This window comes from Astyanax mexicanus, chromosome 20 (genome assembly GCF_023375975.1).
Source record: "Astyanax mexicanus isolate ESR-SI-001 chromosome 20, AstMex3_surface, whole genome shotgun sequence".
NCBI classification, from domain to species: Eukaryota; Metazoa; Chordata; class Actinopteri; order Characiformes; family Acestrorhamphidae; genus Astyanax; species Astyanax mexicanus.
In genome coordinates, this window is record NC_064427.1 from 40,187,135 (window position 1) to 40,206,419 (window position 19,285).

The 19,285-nt window shown below is 38.8% G+C and overlaps 1 protein-coding gene across 1 annotated transcript; it reads right to left on the bottom strand.

The window, feature by feature from the left end:
• Nucleotides 1-2,155: 2,155 nt before the first annotated feature.
• ovca2 (OVCA2 serine hydrolase domain containing) lies at nt 2,156-7,582 on the bottom strand. Its single transcript, XM_049469071.1, has 2 exons — nt 7,281-7,582; nt 2,156-3,912 (listed from the first exon to the last, which is right to left on the bottom strand). The coding sequence occupies exons 1-2, from the start codon at nt 7,426-7,428 to the stop codon at nt 3,395-3,397; spliced, it is 666 nt and encodes a 221-aa protein (XP_049325028.1). The 5' UTR covers nt 7,429-7,582; the 3' UTR covers nt 2,156-3,394.
• Between the last annotated feature and the right edge of the window lie 11,703 nt (nt 7,583-19,285).

Genomic DNA, 19,285 nt, shown 5'->3' on the forward strand with positions numbered 1-19,285 from the left:
ATACATCCACACCGGAGATCCACCTTCCGCCTCCATCCTTTAAGCCCTGCCCACAGAGGCCCCCAAACCTTAAATGACTCTCCAGCACTTTCCCGCCTTCTCCACCACCTCCCACCCCAAATAAAAAAACACAGCCTGAGTGACGCACACTCTCCCCTGTCCTTGTTCCAGACGATCAGTTCCCCAAACTTACAAAACTCTTCCCATCTCTCTCGGCCAGTCACTCAACTCTCTCTGCGGCGGGTGTTGTGCAACAGGACAGATTCCTGAGACGGGGAGTCATGACCCTGTTGTAAAACTTACTGGCAGTGAGGAACTTTCTGCTTTTCTCCTCTCCTCTTCTTTCTCTCCACCAAGTTCTTATCAAAACCATGTGTTTGTGTGCCGAAGGACCACCGTGCCGCAGAGGAGGAGAAAAGACCCGAAAAACAAGAGGCAGAGACAGGCTTGTGGGAAGAATAGGGCAAAGGAACAAAACACACAAAAAGCAATAAAAGCCCCAAAGAGCACCAATGACACGAGCTTCAATCCAGTTTCAGAAGCTGGAAGCACTTTTTAAAAAGATCCAGCAGGTACTCTTGAGAAATGGTCCAAAGATAAGCACAGGGGTGACAGTAGGAGAGTTTGATGGTCTGTTTCTATAAAGAACAAACAGAAAAGAGGGAGCGAGGAGGATGAGTGCAGGCATGTGGGCTTGTTGAAGTTTTTCCTCCGGCAGAAAAATAAACCGGTTGTCAACCACATCACGCAGCCAGTCCGGCTTCATTCAAACCCCTCATCTGGACGGCAGCCTGCGAACAACCACGCAAACAATCCATCCCATCTTACGCACACACACTCTCACCAATACACACACACACACACACACACAGGAGTCCACAAACCCAGAAAACATCTACATACGCCTAAAAGCCTGTAATTCAGACATAGCTAAATCCCCTTCATGTTGGTTTGACAGCTACTAAGTAAATGAGAGAATGAGGGAATGAAATAACGTGCGGGGACACACTGGATACACAGGGAGAAAAAACAGGGCGCAATCCCCGAACATCTGGAAATGATCACGGCTGCAATGCTGGAGCACATGCTCACTTAAGCTTTGAGAGAACACAAAGTTCCCGCACACGACACTTTTCTGCCAGCGAAAAATTACTCTGGCTTTTCTTACGCCTCAAGTGTCCAACAGCTGTATTGCTGTTTCTAGTTAATATCCTTAGTGTCCAGTTTATGTCCAAAAGTTTTCGGACACCCTTCTTATTGGTGAAGCAGCCGCATTAAAGGGGAAACAGGTGTGTAGTATAAAGCATGGCAATCTATCTATCTATCTATCTATCTATCTATCTATCTATCTATCTATCTATCTATCTATCTATCTATCTATCTATCAGTGGCACCAATATAGTACTGTTATGGTAGTATGTGTGTGTGTGTGTGTGTGTTGTGCTGTTCCAAGTGTATTAAGTGCAGCAGCACATTAATCTGATTAAAAACACTACAGTGTCATTACTATGCAGTCGATAGTCGTCTGCATAAAACTTAAACAGAATAATAAAAGAGTGAGTAGGACACTCTTGATTTTGAAAGATAACTGGATGAGTAGGCATACACTTCTTTTTGATTCTACACAATCACAACTGATATGGAATGAAGCAATGTGAAGACAAGTTTACAGTCACCCATCACCCTGTAAACCTATGGAAACAGACAAAGATATAGACCCATTATTAACCAGATACAGAATAACTTGAAGTGCAGCAGCATTGCTGTGGATTTTTAACATCTCAGTATCACTTAGTTGGTTGTAGCCAGCTAAAAACATAGTAATTAAATAAAAAAGAAATAAAAAACAGTCCAAACAACAGTGGGCTTGTGGTCAGAAACTGAATGTTAGAGGATGACTAACATGTACTGAGCCTGGAAAAGATGAGTTCTTAGTCTCTAACTACACAAATTTAGTAGTCATGCTTATGTGGGCAGTAAGAGTACACAGGAATATATTCAACACAGTGATAAATTATAAAGCTGTATCACTCATACATTACCCTCAGGGTCCATTGTTAAAATACTGTCTGGCTGGTCCTATGGATGTTTGGGTGTAAAGAGTTAGTTGCACTAGCATTTATCTGTTGTAAAGCGAGAGCCCTGAACACGAACATACACTTGTTTAAAATGGGCCTTTATTCATTTCTTTGTACCCTAAGAATTGTGGGACAAAAAATCAGTTCAATCTGTAGAAGACTGTGGGTGGACTGTGTCATGGACAAACTGAGTCCAACTTATATATTTAACACACTTTTAAAATAAGCTTTCGGGTAAACATTTGATGTGTTTTTTTCTGGAACAGCAGAAATTCTGAGTTGAAATGTGCAGGCATGTGTTCACACTTAAAAGTCCAGACCAGAAAGTAATGTCTTTTCATTTCATTACACTGTATACATCCTCAGTTTCCCTTTATTTCTGTTTATAAATAAGGGTTAATCTACTGTTACAGTAAATAAATGAAGTCCCAGTCTAAGCATTTGGGTCCATACTGCTGCAAGTTGCACCTCCACACCAAGGGGAGACGGATTACGGCACGACACCAATTCTGTTTTACTCTGGTTTGTTTAAAGACTGCCTCAACTTCCTGTAATTGGTCTAAAAGTCCAAACCACCTAGAAAACTGCCTTCACACTGCAGAAAAACCAGATCTGGACCAAGACCACCTCTTTTGGTCGGACCAAACTCTGTTACTTTACTTTACGTACCTATAGCATGTGCATAAATGTGTTTTGGGTGCATTACAAACAAACATATTTTTTAATAGATTCAAATTAACACATTTTTCTAAACAACTTCCAGTGCTTACTTTTTTTAAGTAGCTTAGCATGGTACCAGTGGCATCACCTTAACTGGTGTAAAACTGTTCAATGTGACTCGTTTTAAAATTAAACATAAAACTCTGTGTTAAGATGCATCTACTAATAAGCAGGTGTAATTCTTTTGAATGAACTAATTGTCTTATTATATAAATACGTAAATTGTATTTTTGCAATTACCATTATTTCCCATCCAAAAATAATCCTAAACAGGCTGTTTTTGTTACTGTGTCTGCACAGTGCCTCATTAAAAAAGGAATCAAATAAAAAGCTTATTAGTACAGTAATAGAAAATGAAACAAGAAATGAGTTTGTTCTGAAAACATCTGAGAAACAAAGATATATTAACGTGTTTTTTTCTTCAGTTTTACAAATAAAGACATTCACTTCATTTTAGGTACACATATATTTAGCAGAATATGAACTTCTAAATTAAAGTTTGTACATTTTTCTAATTATACCTGATTTCCCATTTTAAAGATTAAAGGCATCCATAAAGTATTTGTTGTAATAGTTCGCCCCTGCTCATCCGCCTTCTACTGAAACATCTGTAAGAACTTTTGGTAGGTCTGTCGATGTGCAGAGGCAGCAGGGATAAAATGTCCGCCTGGGTGAACGAGAATATGGGCTCCAGGGAAGGTGGGCAGCAGCTCTCGACTCATCTGCTCTGGGATCACTTTGTCTTCCTGTCCAAACACGTGCAGGGAGGGAAGGGTGATCTCCAGGCCCTCATAGAAGTGCTGATGCTGGGCACAGGCGCTGCGGAACCCTGCTACCAGGACAGCGAAGCGGAAGCTAAAAGCAGGCTCTAGTTTTTGCTCCTGCAGGGCACATACCATGGCCACCAGGGCAGCACCCTGACTAAAGCCCAGAATGCCATCAAAGGGGCCCAGCTCCTTCACTGCCACTCGCACAGCCTCCAGACTCTCGTCCAGGCCCAGACTGCTCTCACAATCCTGTCTCGCATCGAAACTGTGTGCCTGTACATCAGAGAACCACCAGCCCCTCTGATCTTCATCACCTGCACTGGAGGAATTCTCCTGGTCTTGGGAGTCTGGTGGAGACAAAGTGTGCAAGCGGGTCACAGTCACATGTAAAACAACAGCAAAAGATTGATTTATATATATTTGATATTGATTTATGGATCTGATATTATTACTAGACCAAATTCCATAGCGGATATAATAGTTTTCATTTTAAGGACTACATTAGAGGTCTGTATTTATTTTTATATATATTTTTTTATGATTTTGATTTTTTTTACGGGTAAAAAGAGTTGGGACATTGCTGGTGTGATTTTAGGTTAAAGCGGGTCACTACAGAGCAAAAAGGGTAATGGATGCAAGTTGTCAGCTACTGTATTATAGACGGTCTATCTTCTTAAAACACTGATTATTAAAGGAGAAATTTAATGTGAAATGGACTTGGGAGTGTAGTGAAACATAATAATGAATAAACTTTTGCCCTCAGCATTCAGAAATACAGCACTTTAGCCCAAATTAGCTCCACACTTCATGGGCAGAATTCTTTTTTTTTTTAAATAATTTTATTTCTAATTTTTCTCATTTTCTCCCCAATTTACACGGCCAATTACCCAACCCACTCATTAGGACTCCCCCCTATCACTAGTGATGCCCCAACACACCAGGAGGTTGAAGACTAACACATGCTTCCTCTGATACATGTGAAGTCAGCCACCGCTTCTTTTCCAGCTGCTGCTGATGCTGTAGCATTGCCGAGTAGCATCACAGCGCTAACGCTCGGAGGAAAGCACAGCGAATCGGTTCTGATACATCAGCTCACAGACGCCCTGTGCTGCAGACATCACCCTAGGAGTGATGTGGGGAGAGAGAGCGCCATCTACTGTACCCACCCGGAGGGAGCAGGGTCAATTGTGCTCCCTCTAAACGCCGGCAGCTTGATGGTAAAGCTGCATGAGCGGGGGTTCAAACCTGCGACCTCCTGCTCATAGTGTCAGTGCTTTAGACCGCTGGACCACTTCATGGGTAGAATTCTGAGGGTCTTGAACGAGGCACTGACAGCTTTGAAAGTGCACAGATAGTTTATTAAAAACACTGTTTATACACACTCGAGGTAATTCTCCATGAACTGCCATCTTGACATTTAGATCTTGTTCTCAGAGCCTTGTTTTTTTTTTTCATTTTAGGGACCTCAGAGCTCTACCAATGAAGTGTGGAGCTACTTTAAGCTTATTAATGGTGTAAAAATAGTGATTGCCCCTATCGCTAGCATTGTAAGCCTTTTGGGAGCATCGGCTAAAAGCGCTGTATTTCAAAATGCTGGGGGTGAAAAAAGTTTGTAATTGTTATCATGTGTCACTCCCCCTACCCCATTTCACAGCGGATTTCACATCTGTGTAAATTTCGCCCTTAATCAAAATATAGATTCATCACTGTAGTTGTGGTTTCTTGCTCTAATGACGTTACACAACAAACTATGACCAAACTATGTATTACATCATAATTAACAAAAATACAGCACCAACAGGACCGCTCTTTACTCCGTTCCTCTTCCCAGCAGCGTGCTGCTCTCTTAGGGACCAGGGCACAATTACGACCACAGCAAAATCTAACGATTACTTCGAATGATAATTGAGTTTAATGCATTTACTTGATATTTTATTTATTATAAAATAAATTAACTAATTAAAAGATAAGTCAAGTAAAACAACAAGTGCTAATAAACACCTCTGGGAACTCCTTCCTTCAAGACTGCTGGAAAACCATTTCAGGTGGCCACCTCTTGAAGCTCATTGAGAGAATGACGCCATGAGTGTGCAAAGCAGTAATCAGAGCAAAGGGGGGCTATTTTGAAGAAACTAGAATATAAAACATGTTTTCAGTTATTTCACCTTTTTTTGTTAAGTACATAAAACTCCACATGAGTTCCTTCATAGTTTTGATTCTTCTGTGAGAATCTACAATGTAAATAGTCATGAAAATAAAGAAAAAGAGGCCTTTACTATATATATATATATATATATATATATATATATATATATATATATATAAGATGGCAGTTCATGGAGAATTACCTCGAGTGTGTATATATATATGCTCAACCGCATGTTTAACTGGTTTGGTCCTGTAGGAAAATGCATGCGATTTATATGTTAACAATAATCCACCTGCAGAGCTTTAAACGCGTGGATGAGCTGTAACTTTTGGATCAGCACAAAAATCACAGTGTGATTTGTTACATTTAACTTAGTTCTAGTCACGCCACAGACCACTTTCTTCAGCCGAAACCTACAGCGCGTCAGGAAAGCGGTGAGAATTCTCGCCGGCCCAAATTCGGGCATCGGTCAGTCGGACTCAAGTTCAGGCAGACAATCTAAACACTAGTATGCAGAACTATTTTATTATTGTTATTAAATGTTCCATTCTTTTAAATAGCAGGATACTTTGACTTTTATTTCCCATCACTTTCCTCGGGCCGGGTCGGGCTCCAGGAATTAGTCTGTGATGTAGTCATCTGTTTTTTAATACTATTTTTATTTTATTTAAAGCTATGGCATGATAATCACCATATAGCTAAGTAACCAAGTATTATTGTTAAGAAAACCAGCGAAATAACAAAAACTGAAAGTTTAAGTTCTCCTTAACTAAAATTAATAAATTTTAAAATCTAAAATTAACGGTGATTAAAAGAAAAAACTAAAATTTTTCAAAGAGTAAATGAAAACGTACTCAAATGTGGTTTATCATGATATACATCGTTATCGTGATATAAAAAATTCCATATCGTGATATATGACTTTTCCCATATCGCCCAGCGCTTGGAATATGTATTGGTAAGCTGAATTTAGAGTATTACGTCCATTGATAACTGAGTTTCATGCATTTGTTCGACTATTAAGTTTGTATAAAATATAACTTTAAAAATAGGTATTGATATATATGTGATTGTAATATGTTAGACATATGCTTGTAAAGCATACTGTTGGTTTTGCCATCATGAAATCACATTTGAGAAAGTTAAATAGAATATAATAGATTCGTTTTGTAGTGTGGTGGTAATTGTGCCACAGTCCCTAAGAGAACAGCCCGCTGCTGGGAGGAGGAGCGGAGTAGGAGAGGTTTTGTTGGTGCTGTATTTTAGTCAAATATGATGTAATACAGACAGTATTCAGTAAAAACTGTGGAAGTAGTTTGTTGTGTAACATCATTAGAGCAAGAAACCACAATTACAGTGATTTATAGAATTTATATTTTGATTAAGAGCTAGTATTGTGCGAATTCCGAATCTCTTACGAATGTCAAACATAAAACTAACTTTACACAGCGGTTTCACACAGACCTGCAGAGACACCGGCTGTGTTGGGTAGCTACTGGTGTATCTGTACGTACTGGTGTTAGATTAGACTGTGTGTTGGGTAGCTACTGGTGTATCTGTACGTACTCGTGTTAGAGGAGACTGTGTGCGGGGCGCTGATGTAGAAAAGCTCCGTGTGTTTTTTGAGGAGTTTCCGCAGAGCTCCGGTCTTCTCCCTGAAGGAGCTGCCGCTCTGCCGGTAACCGTGAATACACAGAACCCGCAGCGGAGCCATCAGCCTGACCACAGCTCAGATATAACCCCACACTAAACACACAACACACACTAAACACCGCCTGCTGAATACAAACCGCACACAGCCCAGCACAGCTCTCTCCGTGATCATTAAACCCGGCCGGATACCCAAACTCACAGCGTGCGCGCTGTTTAATGGAGTCGTGTAGAAACTGCGACAACACACCGTTCCGCTGCTGAAGCTCACAGAGCGACAGAAATAAACTCAGATTTACAGAGGGATACCAGCCATGTTAGGGAATATGAAATTGGGAGAAATGTATTGATTTTACTGTTATCTGAACAAAGATTTAGCAGAAAACTTCTGTTTTAGCTTTACTTTCCCGTTACCAGACGTGACTAACGTTACCAGAGCCGGGATTTATGAACAGTGCCCCCCCGCACCTCCGACTGCAGACCGCTAGAGGAAGCCAGCGAGTAAATCCTCAGTAAACGGGGTAAATAAAGCAGATAAACAGATAAAACCTCAAATTAAAAATAGTAACTGACCACCTGACCCGGACTTTCTTTTATTTTTTTACATATGCGAAGACAACATACCTGTAGATTTACATTTTACTACAGTACACTGGTTTTAGGCAGTACAGATGCTGGTGCTGCTGCTACTGTCAGCTGACTGGTGAACTGATTCTGGAGATACAGCACTAAAATATGCATAACTGGAGTTTTCACGCTTTAAACAGTATTTACTCGATATGCACACACGTGACAGTGATTTGTGTTGATTAAAGTACTAAATTATTATTATAAAAATAGTCAAACATTTAAAGACTACGATTTTGCTCAGTCGCTTCGTATGAACCCATTCATTTTTAATTCACGCTGGAGCGCCCTCTGGTGGCCAAACCAACCCAGTACAGATTCTAAAGGAGGTCTTATCATCTGTATTATGCTGTGCATTATGTGCATATACTACACGACTCTGAGAAGACTCTGAAAAGAGATTAAAGTCTGACACCCTCTCACATCTATAAAGATAGATAGATAGTCTCTAGCAAGACTCTTGTTTTTTTTTCCCGACTCTGGAAATTTGTCTGCAATAGAGAAATCGCTTTAACATCATTAGGTGTAAGGTCGACATTAGAGCTTCTCTGGTGTTACCAATAGCTAACGCTAACTAGCTTTTTTACTCAACAGAGTATAGGTTTGTGTTGTTTATGAATCTTTTAAGAACTCTGTTCTTTAATATAAAAACCTAGTTTTAGGCCTGGGTGGAAATATTGATACAATTTCTTTGAAAAATTTGACCATTTGATACTTTTCACTCTATAACATCACAGAACCAGATAATATATAAGTATTAATTATTAATAAAGTAATACGTTTTAATAAACTAGATGTGTTTTGTACTTCTATTGTGTAAGCATGTAAAAGTAAATCTAATTTGTGTGTAGTGTATAAATGAGTCGGTATGTGAGAAATCTATGGTTAAAACTCACAGTAAATAAAATACACTGCTGCTGGCTTCAAAAAAATGCTAAAACAACCAAAACAAACTGATCCACAACAGGTACTCTGCTTTCTTAGGCAATTATATGATAAATAAAATGTTTGTTTTATTAAATGTTTTGTATAAAATTAACTGAAATGCATTATAATATACTGGTGTAGATAATATAATACTGTATAATATTGTTTATATTGTTTAGTCATAGTTTCGACTATCTTATGAATAAGACAAGTAAACGAGCAAGTAAATGAGCATGTGAAATGAAAACCAAACAAATAATGTAGGTCATACTTGCTGACTCAAAATTACTAATACTAACTTTGCAAATGAAGCCACACTAACTGAAAGAATGTCCCAATAAATGAATGAATGTGTGAACATGAGTAATAATGCAATGTTTATCATTTGTCAACACAAACGAAGCAGTATTACACAGAGCTATTATTGTTAGCAAAATGTTTATTAGTTTTTTCTACTGTTTAATATAAAAGACTTAAAAATGAAATAATGTAGATTAGACTGATCTGTAATTCACTTTGAGACACAATATATAATGCTGCTTTAATATGTGCTCTGTTCTTCTCAACCACACCTGAAGGCAATAATTAGACAGAACATCTGGTCTTGATTAGGATAAGAGCTGAAGTCTGGTGAGCATCTATGTGTTTACCAGTTTACCAGTCCTGGTTTTACAGTTTGTAAACTTGCAGAGATGTGTAAAGTACTAGATACTAGAGTAAAAGCACAAGTGCTCTGTTAAAAAAGTGACTTAGTAGAATTTAAAATGTTCTTCAATATCCACATTTAGGTGGGAGTGCTAAAGTATTCAACATTTTTGTACTAGTACTGCAAGTAGTTTATCTAAAATGTACTACTGAAGTACTGAACATAAAAGTACAGTACTGTGTTATTAGTGTCATTATTACAGTAAGCAGTGAAAGGCAGAACGGGAGCAGCAATGTCTTCTTATAAAATCAGCTTGATCACTGGATTAACTCAATGATGAGGAGCTTTATCAAACCCAGTGAATATGAAGAACATCTACCACTCTGGGTTTAGTGATAATGTGGGTTTGGAATGATGTGTAACACGACTAGCTATGCAGCACTTATGTAAAATATATCAGAGTAACAGTATTAAACCTTTTTTGAAAAAATATGTTCTGAAGTGAAAGTGGAAGTATGAGAAAAAGTAATGCTCCAGTAGATACAGATCTCTGAAAAGTGGTGTATTATATCAATTAACAGTAGATAAAGGATTATTAGATCATGTTACAGGGTACATGATTCAGCACAGTTAAGTGATGTTCTTGCTTAGTACACTAACTAAACCTAGTAAGTAACAGATGACGTCACTCAGGTATATTTGAAGAGGAAACTCACTGTAGCGCTCAAAGACCAGAGATGGACAGGATTAAATATAAACAGTCGTATTTGTGCTGCTCAGCCAGATTGTGGATGTTATATTTAAGGGTTTGGAAATTACCTGACAGGTGCCTGCGATCCAGTTTACAGTAGGATTAGTTAGTATAGTGTTCTTATGCATCGTTAATCATTTTTGTTACTCGTTTACTTTGTTATTTGTATTTAATTCAGCAAAATTAAGTTAAATTTTAAATTAAAATGCTTTACACATGCTCGCTTCACCTAAATTACAAGCAATATAAACAGCTTACATGGTTAATATTTGCCCTTTACCTTTCTTATGTTACATTTCTTTTAAAAAGTGCTACTCTTTTTTTATTAGTTTTTTAATAAAATGTAAAAGAAAATGAATTAAACTCAAGATATGAGTAGAAAATTTGTTTAGTTTCAAATTTACAAATGAAGCAATGTTTATTAGCCCTTGGCCAAACATACTGTATGTAATATAAATGTGTGTGTGTGTGTGGGGGTGGGGGGGTGGGGGGGGGGGGGGGGGTGTACAGTGTGTGTTTATCGAAAATGTGTTTTGATATATGTTTTTCACAAAAAATGAGCCAATGCCAATGAGTTTGATTTAGAAAAAATATTTTTTTTTGTATCATTTGATGTAAAATGAAAACGGGTCCCTCAGACCCGAACACCACACAAGGGTTAAGGTGCCAAAAGGAGTTTTGTAGTGTTTTTGAAGCAGAGCTACTTTTCTCTACTCAAACACATTCCACCTTAAAGTTAACCAGCCCAGTTTGATCAGGGAAATCACAAAACTGAACTGAACCTTGGACTTTCAAGACCAAAAAACTAAATTGCCATGTGTAATACTGTATTTTAAAGTATTTCACATTTTTGTAAGTATTTTTTTATCTTTTCATGGGACAACACTGAAGATGACACTTTAAAACAGTGTAAAGTAGTCAGTGTGCAGCTTGTATAACAGTGTAAATTTACTGTACCCTCAAAATAACTCAATATACAGCCATTACTGTCCATTCGCAACAAAAGTTAATGCACTAATAAGTCGTCACTGTCCAATGAAAAATGAGTATCTCCAAAACAGCAACTTTTACAGGAGAGATAAAAAAAATTCTAAACTTTCACTGTAAGGCAATATAAAAAAGAGTTTATTTCAGGTCATTCCGAATTACAGTCATATGAAAAAGTTTGGGCACCCCTATTAATCTAAATCATTTTTAGTTGTAAATATTTGGGTGTTTGAACAGCCATTTCAGTTTGATATATCTAATAACTGATGGACACAGTAATATTTCAGGATTGAAATGAGGTTTATTGTACTAACAGGAAATGTGCAATATGCATTAAACCAACATTTGACCGGTGCAAAAGTATGGGCACCCTTATCATTTTATTGATTTGAATACTCCTAACTACTTTTTACTGACTTACTGAAGCACAGAATTGGTTTGGTAACCTCATTGAGCTTTGAGCTTCATAGCCAGGTGTATCCAATCATGAGAAAAGGTATTTAAGGTGGCCAATTGCAAGTTGTTCACCTATTTGAATCTCCTCTGAAGAGCGGCATCATGGGCTCATCAAAACAACTCTCAAATCATCTAAAAACAAAGATTGTTCAACATAGTTGTTCAGGGGAAGGATACAAAAAGTTGTCTCAGAGATTTAACCTGTCAGTTTCCACTGTGAGGAACATAGTAAGGAGATGGAAGAGCACAGGGACAGTTCTTGTTAAGCCCAGAAGTGGCAGGCCAAGAAAAATATCAGAAAGGCAGAGAAGAAGAATGGTGAGAACAGTCAAGAACAATCCACAGACCACCTCCAAAGAGCTGCAGCATCATCTTGCTGCAGATGGTGTCACTGTGCATCGCTCAACAATACAGCGCACTTTACACAAGGAGAAGCTGTATGGGAGAGTGATGCCAAAGAAGCCATTTCTGCAAGCACGCCACAAACAGAGTCGCCTGAGGTATGCTTTTGCTTGCTTTTTTGTTTGTGGCGTGCTTGCTTGAAATGGCTTCTTTCTGGGGTGCCCAAACTTTTTCATATGACTGTATTTCTATTGGTCCGTTAATCAATACATTTTGGCACAGTGTAAGGGACAGTTTATCTGTTTAAATTAATTAGTAAACTAAAAATTGTCAAAAATGGAGATACTTGTTTTTCACTGGACAGCAACAAAGTGAAAATGGCCAAATTGTACCCAAAATTGTCAACATTTTTGTGCCCACCATTATTTATCAGCACTGCCTTAACTCTCTTGGGTATTGAGTTTTATGGATTGCCACTGGAATCATCTTGTCAGGTCTTTTGTCTGTCAGCTTCTTATGTCTGTGTTATTCTCAGGTCTGTGTTTCATTCCCAGTGTTTTTCCACTCACCTGTGTTCATTTGTAGCTCCGCCCCTTCGTCCCAGGTGTTTCCTGTTTCCTGTGTGTGTGCACCTCTATTTAAGGTCCGTGTTCCATTTCCCCGGTGTCGATCCTTGTACGTTTATCGTCTGTCAGTGCTCCATGTTTTCCCCAGTTTCCTCAGTCCTGTTTTCAGTAAATCCATGTGTATTGTGTATTTGTTTTCGGTAATAAATCCCTTTTTGTTTGCATTTGCGTCCGCCTCCGCGTCCTCCCTGCACCCGCACCTGACACATCTTCAAATCCTCCATGATGACATTACAGAGCTGGAGGAGACTTGCACTCACACTTACTGTATGTGTGAGGAATGCAACTGGTCAACTTCATTTTATTTGTTAACACTCTTCCTGTATTTTCGAGGCCTGCTACACGTTCCAAAAAAATTGGTAAACCATTCACACTGTAATGTGCACACTCCTGCATATGTCCCACAGTGTGCAGCAGGACAGGGTCTTTGTTTTACACAATTTAACCCTCATACTTTGTCACACATTCTTCACACAATGTTCATTCTCTACTGGGGACAGGTGAGTACTGCAGGTAGGCCATTTGTACACTTTTCTTCTGCAGTTATGCCTTTATAATCTGTGCAGCATGTGGTTTTGCATTGGCGTTTAGAAAATTCATGAATGTCCCTGGAAAGATGTCATCTGAATGATAGAATATATAATTCTAATTCTAAATCTCTATGTACATTTCTAATTTAGTACAGCCCTCACAGAAGTGTACTGACACACAAACCCTTACCATGGCAGAACCTGGCTTTTGAACATTATGCTGATAACACAGTGAAGCGTACTTTTTGTCTTTGGTACGAAGTACATGGCGTTCATTTTTTACAGTAATAATCTATAAAATGGATTAGTCTGATCACAGTGCACGTGTTCACTATGTTATTTTCCATCCCAGATGCCTCAGAACCAGAGGAGTCAGATCACTTCTGGACATAGTAAACATACAGATCTTCTGTTCTGCATTAGTCTTTAGTTGAATTTGTAAATGTAACTCCATACTGTAGAGTTTGACAAAGGTTTTCCAAATTGATCCGATGTCCGTTGCTGTTGAATGTTGGTTGTTAATGCAGTGCCGTCTGAAGGATTGGAGATCACAGAATTCATTCTTTGCCCTTATTGAACTTGAACACACATCATGTTGTAAATAAATACCTCCAAAGCATTTAAATCAGCCACAGAGCAGCCTTGGGTCCCTGAAGAAGGTTTCAGTGAATGGTTCTTTATACACGTAATTGAAATCACTCAGCTGAAAGGGTCTTTTAGGTTTTTCTATTGCATTGTTCCAAACACACCTACAACTTCACCTTCACTGTTAAAGATTGCTTTGTGTTGTACTAGAGACCTACCTTCTTTCAGATTTCAACTCAAACCTGATGCCCCTCAATACAGCTAATAAGAGCATTTTTAAAGACAAAATTGCTCAAGTAAGGATGGAGATAAAATTGCAGGAAGGCAGATATCTAGGAACAAGACAGGTGATCACTCATATGTTTAAAAATTGTTTCTGTATTATGTGCTTAAGTGTTTCCCTGTGCCTGCATTTAAAAGCTGCTAACAGTCATTGTAATGTAATGTTTAAAAGCTATTATTTGGTGGAAATAGTATCTTATGAGGACTGTATGCCTGTAATTCCCAAACTCTTGAAACACACCACTCTTCAAAATACAATACCATTTCCAAAAAGTCAGGACACTGTGTGAAATGTAAATAAATGTAAACAAAACCAGAATGCAGTGACTTTTCCCAGAGAGGATGGCAGTGTTTTTGGATAGTGTTAAACTATGGCTTCTTGTTAGCATGATACAGCTTTAGACAGATCTCCAGATCTCTGAAAGTGTTTATGAGCCCATGCAGTAATTTCCAGTACATAACCATGCCTGTTTTAATGAAGTGTCACCTGAAGGCCTGAAGATCACCAGCATCCAATACTGACTTTTGGCCATGTCCCCTTTAAACATAGATTTCATCCAGTTTGATGATATTATGTAGTGTAGATGGGATTTCCAAAGCATGCTGTCACACCTTCCAATGCCTCTACAGACTTGTCCACCTATGCAAACTCCAACACCCAGAATGCACGTCTGTCATGTGTCTGTGCTGATTAATTTGTGGCGTTTTTCCATGTATATATACAATAGTCTGTTTGTCCAGCTTTTTGCGAAGTACTGCCCTTTTTTCAGCTGCATGCTGAGTGTTAATTTTATGTTTATCTGTTTCCGTGTGTGACCTATTTGTCTCTGTCTTGTCTTGCCCTTTTGGATGTTTTCTGATCTGGTTTTGACCACTTTTGGACTGTGATTTGGCTGTAATGTTTTGATAAGGCTTGTTTCTGGTCTGTACTGTGGCTTGTACTTAGATCAAGTTTGTTGGATTAGCTCTGATTATTAAAGCTACTCCTAATATTTACTGCAAGCGTCTTACTCCTGTCTGTGGCATCACACATACACAATTTTACATTGAGGAAGGTTTTCTGATTTAGGTGCAGTCCCCCAGCAATATCTGGTTTAAAAAAATGTCGAAAATCTTCAGAGCTTTTTTGTTAAAACTGCATAACATTTTGAGGGTCTATGCTACGCCCTTTTCTCTTTAACTTTTAACGAGATCTACATGTAGAACATATGTCCTTACATAAAAATATTTTTTTCAACCAAAATAAAACATAATTTTCAACCAGGTGCTGGGGGAGTTTCTGTGCGGTGTGTCTGTTAATTCCACAAAAGAATTCCAGTCTTTTGGTGCCCTGTGCCAACTTTTTTCAAATGTGTTCCTGCCATCAAGTTTTCATCAAATAATAAAATGTCCGACTTTCAACATCTGGCATGTGTTCTATGTTCTGTTGTGGATGGAATATTTTACACACTGTTCTAACTTTGTTGCAGTTAGGGTTGTACCAAAACCCCAAATAAAACCACATCCAAACAACAACCAAGAAAGCCTGCATATACAATTTTAATTCAGTAGGGGGCAGTCTCTCCCTTTTCTGTGCAGGGCCTTCATCTATTAGAATGGCCTGTCCCCTTTAAACATCCCCACAGATTTCTTGGCATCATCATGTTAACAGTTGTCAAGGCTGAATCAGGTAGCATTGAAGAAGAAGATTTTCCTAAAATATTAATAAATAAATTTGTTTGTTTACATTATATAAAGACCACCTTTCAGAGACATCCAGACCAGTTGGGAGCTTAGATGTTTGTTGGGCTGTGCTCAAAAATTGATCAAAGATAACGGAGAGAAAGAAGAAAAGGCAAGTTAAAAAGCATGTGTGTGTGAGAGAGAGAAACAGAGAGAGAGAGAGAGAAACAGAGAGAGAGAGAAACAGAGAGAGAGAGAGAAACAGAGAGAGAGAGAGACATAGAGAGAGAGAAACAGAGAGAGAGAAAGAGATAGAGAGAGAGAGAGAAACAGAGAGAGAGAGAAAGAGATAGAGAGAGAGAGACAGAGAGAGAAAAAGAGAGAGAGAGAGAGAGAGAGAGAGAGCGAACAGGCGCTAAAAGGACAGTCTGGTCCTTACAAAAGAGAAAAAGAGAATGCAGATGAGTTAAAGAGAACTGGCTGCAAATACTATCCAGTCTCAGAGGACCTACCCTACATAGGAGTATGACAGAAAGACACAACGCTACAGAGCGAGAGAGCGAGAGAGGGAAATGGATAATGGGAGAGCGGAGAACAGCAGGGGAACTGTAAGAGGGTAAAGGATGGAAGCTAAAGGTATAAAGATGAGCTTACTAATTAATATCTGGGCCAAGCAATTGCAGTCGCCCTGGAAAGCAAATGAGTCTCAGAGGAGAATGGGCTGGTTTGCCACCTACTGGAGAAAAAATACATAAAAATACATAAACAAAACACATAAGACTTTGGGCAACTCTGTATTAAAGAAGATGATGAAGAAGGAAAACTTCTCCTCACCATTTGCATGTATTTACATTGCACGCTCTCCTAGGGGAAGAGCTTCTAATTTGTTTTGGTAGATTACGTTTGGATGTTAGCGTCATCATTCCAGTCCTGAAGAAATGTTTCTTTCCTCTCGAGCACTTTACAATTAAACTAAAAATAGGACAAGCCTATACCAAAGCGCCCCGGAGGTGCTGCTAATCCCAAAATGACAAAGTTTCTGTGATTCAGGATGTTTTCTGCTGCAAGGCGAGCTATGTCAAGTCAGCAGGTCGGCGCAGCACTGTAATCAGTGCTTTTTGCTCTGTGATTAAACAGGGGATGGATGTAGGAGGGCTAGCTGTGACCTGATAGAAAAAAAATTGTACCCTAGCTATACTCGAGGGCCAGCAGTACTTTTTGCCTTGGAACTCTCATATGGACACCATTTTCGCACAGTCACTTTTAATAAATCATTAACACTGAGCTTAACTGAGAGAAATTTAGTGAGACCTGCAGTTCTTTTAATGCTATTCTTGGTTCTTGTGTGACCTCCAGGATGAGCTGTCCATGCCCTTTTGGAGGACTGTTACTAATCTCGATCACTACTGGGCAGTGGCATGCAGTTAATATAGTTAATATATTCTGCAACACCCACCACTCCCCCTAAAAGTACAGCTGTTCAACAAATATCACTCATTTGTATGCCTACAGTACACCAGGGCGGCCAAAACATTAAGTACACACAAAAACTCTTATTATTGTGAATTAGTTTCACATTGAAGGACAGCCTTTAAAAAGGCTTTTTAATATGATATATCTGTCTGATTTACCGTCGCAATTCCATGATAGTTAGCTAACTATTGAACTAATCCAGCATGAGCTCCGTTTATGACTAAGTAACACGTAACACCTTCATCACAGCGCTGAGAAGGGGTTACACAGCCATGGCCCCGCCCCCGTAGTGAAAATCATGAATCTGATTGGTTAGATTGTCCTACGACTGCTAACAGACTCATTACTACACCCTTCTCAAAATCAGGAGAAGGGTCCACGAGCAGACACACATTTATTAGAAATAAATTTGTGATATTTTCCAGACTGATAGATGTCAATGACTTTGGTTTATCATCTGTTCTTGAATTTCTTCAGATTCAGCTTCTTTTTAAGTGATTTCTTGATTCTACTGGTCAGTAATCAAGACAGTAATCCGGCCTGGTTGTGGCTAATGAAATTGAACTCTATTAATCTTTCCAAAAACTTAATCACAGTTAATTCATGTCTGATATTAAAGTCTATTTGATAATCTGAAAAATGTAAGTATTGCTAAAAAAATAAATAAATCTGGGGGCAAATACTTTTTCACAGCTCTGTATTCTGTCAGGGGTGCATATATTGTTTTAGACACCAAGTAAATTGTTCTTGAATTTGATGTGTTACAAGATCTTGATGAATTCTGACGAAGCAAAATTTAAAATCTAGATAACTGGGTCAGACCATTTCATCACAACCCATCATGCAGGGCTGGTGTTTTTTCTGGTGTGTATTGGTCAATACCTTTTAAAAGTGGCCCAGTAAAGATAATGTAAGGTCAGTGATGTTAATGGTGACCCTAATTCACAAGTTCTTAAATAATTTTGTGAAGGTCTTGTGGAGTCCATGCCTTTAATGGCTAGATCTCTTGTGCCGGCACAAACACTCTCTTTCTCTCTCTCTTCCCTATTTGCTTTTTTATATACATTCATTCATTTATATTTATCCACTCTATAACCTAGGTGCAATATATCCTCCTCCAGCTGCGTTATAAGACTCTCAAATGTCCAGCAATCTCCAGTAGACACCTCACACCACTATTCCTCTTCCTTTATAGAGTGAGAGCCTCTCCATCAGCCAGTGTTTTACCTACATTACTGGGGTACCATTTCACTCTCCTGAGGTCTCTAGATCACTGGCCTACTTTAATGTCCACCACTATCAGCCTATAAAAGATGAGTCATAAATTAACTCAGGATAAATAAAAGAGTGCAGGTGGAAGACCCCTGCTCTCTCCTGTCTCTGCTGGGATGATCCAAGGCCCTGCAATCAGCAGCAAGTCAGACATATCGTCAGACAGGTGCATAATAAACACACTGTACACACAAAAGCACTCACACCAGGTGATTTTTAAATAGGGGCTCTGGTATTATGTTGTCTCAGCCTCTGTACTCCACCCATAGTGTTGGAATGAACCCTTTCACGTACAGTATATTTTATATTCTATTATTGTATTGGATCCTGTTTGTTAAAATGACCACAACTATCTGTCTCCTCATTAATAATACAGCTGAACTAAGCGAAACGATTCGGGGCTACTGGAAAATTATTCGGGCTAAGGCCCCGGAAGCCCAGGCCAGGCGACGCCTTGCATGAATCTAAAGAAAACAGAAAAACAATAAAAACACTGTTAAATATTAGAGTCTTAGTGAAAACAACTTAACTGGTGTTTAGGAGATACTTTTACATCTACATTGTTTGTTCCAGACTTTCACACTTTAAAGTTTAGTATGAACCAAAAAAGCAGATTTCAAAGGTATCCCAAACCACAGCCCAATGCTGTTTGCACTATAAAAGCTTTTTATTGGGTGGTTCAGACTTTTGGGCCAATTACAGGAAGAGGAGGCAGGCTCTGATCACCCAGAAGAACAGAAGAAGATAAAGACATG